This window comes from Perca flavescens, chromosome 19 (assembly GCF_004354835.1).
Source record: "Perca flavescens isolate YP-PL-M2 chromosome 19, PFLA_1.0, whole genome shotgun sequence".
Classification (NCBI taxonomy): domain Eukaryota; kingdom Metazoa; phylum Chordata; class Actinopteri; order Perciformes; family Percidae; genus Perca; species Perca flavescens.
In genome coordinates, this window is record NC_041349.1 from 8,867,357 (window position 1) to 8,877,356 (window position 10,000).

A 10,000-nucleotide genomic window follows, 5' to 3' on the forward strand; every position below is an offset into this window, starting at 1 on the left:
TTAGCAATCGGCATTTTCTAAGCTAGTGGGAAAAAATCCAAATGGAGAAAACGGATAACTCTTTACAAAAGTCAACAAAAAAAAAAAAAACAGTAAAAGAGGAGAGACTGAAAGAAGACAGTAAGAAAGGAGAGAAGAGAGTAAGAAAGAAGAGAGAGAAAGAAGACAGTACGAAAGGAGAGAAAGAGTAAGAAAGGAGAGAGAGAGAAAGAAGACAGTACGAAAGGAGAAAAGAGAGTAAGAAAGGAGAGAGAAAGAAGACAGTAAGAAAGGAGAGAGAGAGTAAGAAAGGAGAGAGAGAGAAGACAGTAAGAAAGGAGAGAGAGAAAGAAGACAGTAAGAAAGGAGAAAAGAGAGTAAGAAAGGAGAGAGAGAAGAGAGTAAGAAAGGAGAGAAGACAGTAAGAAAGGAGAGAGAGAGAAGACAGTAAGAAAGAAGAGAGAGAAAGAAGACAGTAAGAAAGGAGAGAGAGAGAGAAGACAGTAAGAAAGAAGAGAGAGAAAGAAGACAGTAAGAAAGGAGAAAAGAGAGTAAGAAAGGAGAGAGAGAAGAGAGTAAGAAAGGAGAGAGGAGAGTAAGAAAGAAGAGAGAGAAAGAAGACAGTAAGAAAGGAGAGAAAGAGTAAGAAAGGAGAGAGAGAAGAGAGTAAGAAAGGAGAGAGGAGAGTAAGAAAGGAGAGAGAGAGAGAAGACAGTAAGAAAGAAGAGAGAGAAAGAAGACAGTAAGAAAGGAGAGAGAGAGAGAAGACAGTAAGAAAGAAGAGAGAAATAAGACAGTAAGAAAGGAGAGAAAGAGTAAGAAAGGAGAGAGAGAGAGAAGACAGTAAGAAAGGAGAGAGAGAGAGAGACAGTAAGAAAGAAGAGAGAAATAAGACAGTAAGAAAGGAGAGAAAGAGTAAGAAAGGAGAGAGAGAAGAGAGTAAGAAAGGAGAGAGGAGAGTAAGAAAGAAGAGAGAGAAAGAAGACAGTAAGAAAGGAGAAAAGAGAGTAAGAAAGGAGAGAGAGAAGAGAGTAAGAAAGGAGAGAGGAGAGTAAGAAAGGAGAGAGAGAGAGAAGACAGTAAGAAAGAAGAGAGAGAAAGAAGACAGTAAGAAAGGAGAGAGAGAGAGAAGACAGTAAGAAAGAAGAGAGAAATAAGACAGTAAGAAAGGAGAGAAAGAGTAAGAAAGGAGAGAGAGAGAAGACAGTAAGAAAGGAGAGAGAGAGAGAAGACAGTAAGAAAGAAGAGAGAAATAAGACAGTAAGAAAGGAGAGAAAGAGTAAGAAAGGAGAGAGAGAAAGAAGACAGTAAGAAAGAAGAGAGAGAAAGAAGACAGTAAGAAAGGAGAGAAGAGAGTAAGAAAGGAGAGAAGACAGTAAGAAAGGAGAGTGTGTGTGTGTCTGTCTTTGTGTGTGTGTGTGTGTGTGTGTGTGTGTGTGTGTGTGTGTGTGTGTGTGTGTGTGTGTGTGTGTGTGTGTGTGTGTGTGTGTGTGTGTGTGTGTGTGTGTGTGTGTGTGTGTGTGTGTGTGTGTGTGTGTGTGTGTGTGTGTGTGTGTGTGTCTGTGTGTGTGTGTGTGTGTGTGTGTGTCTGTGTGTGTGTGTGTGTGTGTGTGTGTGTGTGTGTGTGTGTGTGTTACCTGAGGTATGCGTTGCCTTTGCAGTGCTTCTTCCCCGAAGGGAACGGCCGGCCGTCTGGACCGTGGTCCAGCTTCCTCTTCATCTGGTGGGGGAAAGAGAGGAAGAGGAAGAGTGAGAGACAGAGAGGAAGAGGAAGAGTGAGGGATGGAGAGGGAGAGGAAGAGTGAGAGACAGAGAGGAAGAGGAAGAGTGAGAGACGAAGAGGAAGAGTGAGAGATGGAGAGGAAGAGGAAGAGTGAGGGACAGAGAGGGAGAGGAAGAGTGAGGGATGGAGAGGAAGAGGAAGAGTGAGAGACAGAGAGGAAGAGGAAGAGTGAGAGATGGAGAGGAAGAGGAAGAGTGACAGACAGAGAGGGAGAGGAAGAGTGAGAGACAGAGAGGGAGAGGAAGAGTGAGAGACGAAGAGGAAGAGTGAGAGATGGAGAGGAAGAGGAAGAGTGAGGGATGGAGAGGGAGAGGAAGAGTGAGGGATGGAGAGGAAGAGGAAGAGTGAGAGACAGAGAGGGAGAGGAAGAGTGAGGGATGGAGAGGGAGAGGAAGAGTGAGAGACAGAGAGGAAGAGTGAGGGACGGAGAGGGAGAGGAAGAGGAAGAGTGAGAGATGTAGAGGAAGAGGAAGAGTGAGAGACAGAGAGGGAGAGGAAGAGTGAGGGATGGAGAGGAAGAGGAAGAGTGAGAGACAGAGAGGAAGAGGAAGAGTGAGGGATGGAGAGGAAGAGGAAGAGTGAGAGACAGAGAGGAAGAGGAAGAGTGAGAGACAGAGAGGAAGAGGAAGAGTGAGAGATGGAGAGGAAGAGGAAGAGTGAGAGACAGAGAGGAAGAGGAAGAGTGAGAGACAGAGAGGGAGAGGAAGAGTGAGAGACAGAGAGGAAGAGTGAGGGACGGAGAGGGAGAGGAAGAGTGAGAGACAGAGAGGAAGAGGAAGAGTGAGAGACAGAGAGGAAGAGGAAGAGTGAGAGATGGAGAGGAAGAGGAAGAGTGAGAGACAGAGAGGGAGAGGAAGAGTGAGGGATGGAGAGGAAGAGGAAGAGTGAGAGACAGAGAGGAAGAGGAAGAGTGAGAGATGGAGAGGAAGAGGAAGAGTGAGAGACAGAGAGGGAGAGGAAGAGTGAGGGATGGAGAGGAAGAGGAAGAGTGAGAGACAGAGAGGGAGAGGAAGAGTGAGAGACAGAGAGGAAGAGGAAGAGTGAGAGACAGAGAGGAAGAGGAAGAGTGAGAGACAGAGAGGAAGAGGAAGAGTGAGAGACAGAGAGGAAGAGGAAGAGTGAGAGACAGAGAGGAAGAGGAAGAGTGAGAGACAGAGAGGGAGAGAGAGGGAAGGAAGAGAGGGATGGAGAGGAAGAGGAAGAGTGAGAGACAGAGAGGAAGAGTAAGAGTGAGAGACAGAGAGGGAGAGGAAGAGTGAGGGACGGAGAGGAAGAGGAAGAGTGAGAGACAGAGAGGGAGAGGAAGAGTGAGGGATGGAGAGGAAGAGGAAGAGTGAGAGACAGAGAGGAAGAGTAAGAGTGAGAGACAGAGAGGGAGAGGAAGAGTGAGGGATGGAGAGGAAGAGGAAGAGTGAGAGACAGAGAGGGAGAGGAAGAGTGAGGGATGGAGAGGAAGAGGAAGAGTGAGAGACAGAGGAAGAGTGAGAGATGGAGAGGAAGAGGAAGAGTGAGAGACAGAGAGGGAGAGGAAGAGTGAGGGATGAAGAGGGAGAGTGAGAGATGGAGAGGAAGAGGAAGAGTGAGAGACAGAGAGGGAGAGGAAGAGTGAGGGATGGAGAGGAAGAGGAAGAGTGAGAGACAGAGAGGAAGAGTGAGAGATGGAGAGGAAGAGGAAGAGTGAGAGACAGAGAGGGAGAGGAAGAGTGAGGGATGGAGAGGAAGAGGAAGAGTGAGAGACAGAGAGGAAGAGGAAGAGTGAGAGACAGAGAGGGAGAGGAAGAGTGAGGGATGGAGAGGAAGAGGAAGAGTGAGAGACAGAGAGGAAGAGTGAGGGATGGAGAGGAAGAGGAAGAGTGAGAGACAGAGAGGAAGAGTGAGGGATGGAGAGGAAGAGGAAGAGTGAGAGACAGAGAGGAAGAGTGAGGGATGGAGAGGAAGAGGAAGAGTGAGAGACAGAGAGGAAGAGTGAGGGATGGAGAGGAAGAGGAAGAGTGAGAGACAGAGAGGGAGAGGAAGAGTGAGGGATGGAGAGGAAGAGGAAGAGTGAGAGACAGAGAGGGAGAGGAAGAGTGAGAGACAGAGAGGGAGAGGAAGAGTGAGGGATGGAGAGGAAGAGGAAGAGTGAGGGATGGAGAGGAAGAGGAAGAGTGAGAGACAGAGAGGAAGAGGAAGAGTGAGAGACAGAGAGGAAGAGGAAGAGTGAGAGATGGAGAGGAAGAGGAAGAGTGAGAGACAGAGAGGAAGAGGAAGAGTGAGAGACAGAGAGGGAGAGGAAGAGTGAGAGACAGAGAGGAAGAGTGAGGGACGGAGAGGGAGAGGAAGAGGAGAGACAGAGAGGAAGAGGAAGAGGAGAGAAGAGTGAGAGGAAGAGGAAGAGTGAGAGATGGAGAGGAAGAGGAAGAGGAGAGACAGAGAGGGAGAGAGGAAGAGAGAGGGATGGAGAGGAAGAGGAAGAGTGAGAGACAGAGAGGAAGAGGAAGAGTGAGAGATGGAGAGGAAGAGGGAAGAGTGAGAGACAGAGAGGGAGAGGAAGAGTGAGGGATGGAGAGGAAGAGGAAGAGAGAGAGAGACAGAGAGGGAGAGGAAGAGTGAGAGACAGAGAGGAAGAGGAAGAGTGAGAGACAGAGAGGAAGAGGAAGAGTGAGAGACAGAAAGGAAGAGGAAGAGTGAGAAGAGGAAGAGGAAGAGGAAGAGGAGGAGACAGAGAGGAAGAGGAAGAGTGAGAGAGAGAGAGAGGAAGAGGAAGAGTGAGGGATGGAGAGGAAGAGGAAGAGGAGAGACAGAGAGGAGAGGAAGAGTGAGGGATGGAAGAGAAGAAGAGGAGAGAGTGAGAGAAGAGGAAGAGGAGATGGAGAGGAAGAGGAAGAGTGAGAGACAGAGAGAGGAGAGGAAGAGTGAGGGATGAAGAGGGAGAGTGAGAGATGGAGAGGAAGAGGAAGAGTGAGAGACAGAGAGGGAGAGGAAGAGTGAGGGATGGAGAGGAAGAGGAAGAGTGAGAGACAGAGAGGAAGAGTGAGAGATGGAGAGGAAGAGGAAGAGTGAGAGACAGAGAGGGAGAGGAAGAGTGAGGGATGGAGAGGAAGAGGAAGAGTGAGAGACAGAGAGGAAGAGGAAGAGTGAGAGACAGAGAGGGAGAGGAAGAGTGAGGGATGGAGAGGAAGAGGAAGAGTGAGAGACAGAGAGGAAGAGTGAGGGATGGAGAGGAAGAGGAAGAGTGAGAGACAGAGAGGAAGAGGAAGAGGGATGGAGAGGAAGAGGAAGAGTGAGAGACAGAGAGGAAGAGTGAGGGATGGAGAGGAAGAGGAAGAGTGAGAGACAGAGAGGGAGAGGAAGAGTGAGGGATGGAGAGGAAGAGGAAGAGTGAGAGACAGAGAGGGAGAGGAAGAGTGAGAGACAGAGAGGGAGAGGAAGAGTGAGGGATGGAGAGGAAGAGGAAGAGTGAGGGATGGAGAGGAAGAGGAAGAGTGAGAGACAGAGAGGAAGAGGAAGAGTGAGAGACAGAGACGGAGAGGAAACTAAACACAAATACTGACCGAATAAAGTGTGTGTGTGTGTGTGTGTGTGTGTGTGTGTGTGTGTGTAACTGTGTCTGTCTGTCTGTGTGTGTGTGTGTCTGTGTGTGTGTGTGTAACTGTGTCTGTGTGTGTGAGAGAGAGTGTGTGTGTGTGTGTGTGTGTGTGTGTGTGTGTGTGTGTGTGTGTGTGTGTGTGTGTGTGTATGTGTGTGTAACTGTGTCTGTGTGTGTGTGTAACTGTGTCTGTGTTTGTGTGTGTGTGTGTGTGTGTAACTGTGTCTGTGTGTGTTTGTGTGTGTGTAACTGTGTCTGTGTGTGTGTGTGTGTGTGTGTGTGTGTGTGACTGTGTGTGTGTGTGTGTGTGTGTGTGTGTGTGTGTGTGTGTGTGTAACTGTGTCTGTGTGTGTGTGTGTGTGTGTGTGTGTGTGTGTGTAACTGTGTCTGTGTGTGTGTAACTGTGTTCTGTGTGTGTGTGTGTGTGTGTGTTTGTGTGTAACTGTGTCTGTGTATGTGTGTGTGTAACTGTGTCTGTGTGTGTGTGTGTGTGTGTGTAACTGTGTCTGTGTATGTGTGTGTGTGTGTGTGTAACTGTGTCTGTGTGTGTGAGAGTGTGTGTAACTGTGTATGTGTGTGTGTAACTGTGTCTGTGTGTGTGTGTGTGTGTGTAACTGTGTCTGTGTGTGTGTGTGTGTGTGTGTGTGTAACTGTGTCTGTGTGTGTGAGTGTGTGTGTGTGTAACTGTGTCTGTGTGTGTGTGTGTGTGTGTAACTGTGTCTGTGTATGTGTGTGTGTGTGTGTGTGTAACTGTGTCTGTGTATGTGTGTGTGTGTGTGTGTGTGTAACTGTGTCTGTGTGTGTGAGAGTGTGTCTGTGTCTGTGTGTGAGAGTGTGTGTGTGTAACTGTGTCTGTGTGTGTGAGAGTGTGTGTGTGTAACTGTGTCTGTGTGTGTGAGAGTGTGTGCTTTCTGGGATGTAGGGCTGCCACCGATTAGTCGACTAATCGGTCGTTTTGGTCTTAGTCGACTAAGATTTCTTTAGTCGATTAGTCATTTTTTATGCTTATTCATGCTTAATTACTCATTTCCAAGAAACTTCTGAGCACATTTATGGTAAACACAAGATTTAAAGTGGTGCTTTTGCAGGATTAATTGTGGAGAAACTCAGTTTTACAGATGGTTAATTAACTACATTTATATTGTGCTTTTCTAGTATTAACCACCTCTCAAAGCGCACAGCTCTGTCAATTAAATCAACTAATCGATTAGTCGACAAAATCGTATAAGTGTTAGTCGACTAAGGAGTTCTTTAGTCGAGGACAGCCCTACATTACTGATGATTATTTATCTAAAATCTAAGTGTGAAGGTATTCTGTTAGAGCACCAATTGTCAACCCTAGAATATCGTCGCAATATCGATTACGAGGTATTTGGTCAAGAATATCGTGATATCTGATTTTCTCCATATCGCCGAGCCCTACATCTTACTTTCTCTTATTTTAACAGCGATGCACCGAAAATTCCTTATATGTGAAAACCTTTTTGGCCAAAAAAAACACATGAAACACACGAAAGGGCTCCTATGAAATGTCTCCTGCAGTCAGAAAGAGGCCGAGTCCACATTAACGAAGGGATGCGAACACACACACACACACACACACACACACACACACACACACACACACACACACACACACACACACACACACACACACAGAGACAGAGAGAGAAACACAGACACATATACACTCACACACAGAGAAACACACACACACACACACACACAGACACACAAACACGCACACAGAGAGACACACAGACACACACACACAAACACACACACAGACACAACACACAGACACACCAACACACGCACACAGAGAGACACACACACACACACACACACAGAGACACAGACACAACACACAGACACACCAACACACGCACACAGAGAGACACACAGACACACACACAGAGACAGACACACACACATACACACACACACAGAGAGACACACACACACACACACACACACACACACACACACACACACACACAGACACACTCAGAGACACACGCACATGCACACACAAACATACACACAGAAACGACACACTCACACACAAACATACACGCACACACACACAAACATACACAAACAAACAAACACACACACCGAAATGACACACAGACACACACACACACACACACTGAGACACACAAACACACACACACACACACACAGACACACAGACACACAGACACACACACACACACACACACACACACACACAGACACAGACACACACACACACACACACACAGAGACACACACACACACACACACACACACACACACACACACGCTGAGACACATGAAATGTGCGAAAGGGCTCCTATGAATGTCTCCTGCAGTCAGAAAGAGGCCGAGTCCACATTAATGAAGGGATGGGGATAAACTGCGGCCCACCGTTGTAACTACGGAGACGCTGAAAACACCTACGCTGTGAAGTACCTCGAACGCACCACTGCCAGAGGTCTGAATCAGCCTTCTGTCTCCGTCCCTTTCTCTCTGTGAATGGACGCAGGAATGCAGAAGATTGCAGGAATGTCGCCGGTGCAGCACTGGTCTAAAATAGAGCAGCACGCGCTAACAGGCTGCTACACACACACACACTACACACACACAGAGACTCACACACACACACTACACACACACAGAGACTCACACACACACACACACACACACAGAGAGACGCACAGACACACAGACACACACACACAGAGAGACACAAAGACACACACACAGAGACACAGACACACACACAGAGAGACACAGACACAGAGAGACACAGAGACACAGACACACACACACACAGAGACACACACACACACAGAGACAGACACACACACACAGAGACACAGACACACACACACACAGAGACACAGACACACACACACAGAGACACAGACACACACACACAGAGACACAGACACACACACACAGAGACACAGACACACACACAGAGACACAGACACACACACAGACACACACACACACACACACACAGAGACACAGACACACACACACACCCACACACAGACATACACACAGAGAGACACACACTCACACACACACACAGAGAGACACACTCTCACACACTCACTCACGCACACAAACACACACACAGAGACACACAAACACACACACACACACACACACAGAGACACAGACACACAGATACACAGACACAGCCACACACACACACACACACACACACACACACACACACAGACACACAGAGACACAGAGACACACACACACACACACACACACACACACACACACACACACACACACACACATGTGGTTGGCTTTTCATCCCAGATGTCCCATCTGAGTGGATTTCTTTAAGCCAGAGAAATAATAAAAACTTCACTTAGTGGGATGAAACCATAATAAACCAGATGAGTTCAGCTCATCGGTCTCTCTGGGTCAGGTCCTACTGTCGGGACATTTAACAACAACAACAACAACATTACTCCAACCACTTATAATCAAGTCTACGATAACCAGTAGAGAACATACGGAGACTTTACAGAGAACAAATTTGGAATTTCCCGTTTAACATCCTTCTACAAATCTGAATTTTCGCAACGGATGGAGGGCGAAAAATGACCATTTTCTACGGTTTTTATCTTGTGGCTTGCAGCTATAAAGATGACCGAGACCTTTATACTTAATTTCTATCTGATTGTAAGTCTTTTTTTCATTGATTTTTGCTGTTGTAGACACCACATTTGACCCGAAAAACACAGTTTACAGTTGATTTCTAAAAGGTTTTAAGTCCTGTATACTACACATCATATTTAAAATGCAGCTTACAGCAGCTCCACAGGTTAGCATCCCTCTGTTGCTTTTGTATTCACAGTGTAAAGAAGCAAGACATGTCGATTTCTAAAAGGTTTTAGTCTTGTGGTTTGCAGCTATAGATGATTTTATGTCTTTTTCATTGATTGTGGCGGTTGTATAAACCATATTTGACCCCCCAAAACTTTGTAATAGCCCTCATTTACTTGCGTTTCCACAATGCAAGGGGAGCAAAGTATGTGGAAAATGGCGATTTCTAAGATTTTAAGCCCTTAATACTAAATTTGTGTCTGATTTTAGGTCTTTTTTGTAGCTTTTTTTCTGTTGTATACACCATATCTGACCCCCAAATAAATGCAGTTTACAGCCGCTGCACTGATACTATTCTTAGCTTTAATTCATAGATATTTGCTGTAATAAAGCCTATTTTACAGCAGTAGCCTACTGCACCATGTATGGCTGTAATAACCAGGATTCAAACAATGCCTTGCTCATTGGTTGTTTGTTTAACTGATGAGGCTCAAAGTACAGACACAGCTGTGGGGAGGGATCAATAGTCCAATCAGGGAGAGGAATGAGGAAAGGACATAAAATGAGTAGTCTCTCTCTCTCTCTCTCTCTCTCTCTCTGTTCCGCAGTGTGGTGCGCGCACACACACACACACACACACACACACACACACACACACACACAGACACACAGACACACACAGAGATACACAGAGACACACACACACATACAAAGAGACACACACAGAGATACACACACACACACAGATACACAAACACACACACACACACACACACACACACACACACACACACACACACACACACACACACAGAGACACACAGAGA

General features: G+C 46.7%; 1 protein-coding gene across 1 annotated transcript in view; it reads right to left on the minus strand.

The window, feature by feature from the left end:
- The window catches only part of LOC114546210 (ABC transporter F family member 4), a 51,210-nt gene that overhangs the window by 9,923 nt on the left and 31,287 nt on the right, over nucleotides 1-10,000 (minus strand). Inside the window, exon 3 of the mRNA XM_028564899.1 lies at nucleotides 1,617-1,699. Within this exon, the coding sequence (XP_028420700.1) occupies nucleotides 1,617-1,699 (83 nt within the window). The remainder of the gene's footprint in view (nucleotides 1-1,616; nucleotides 1,700-10,000) is intronic.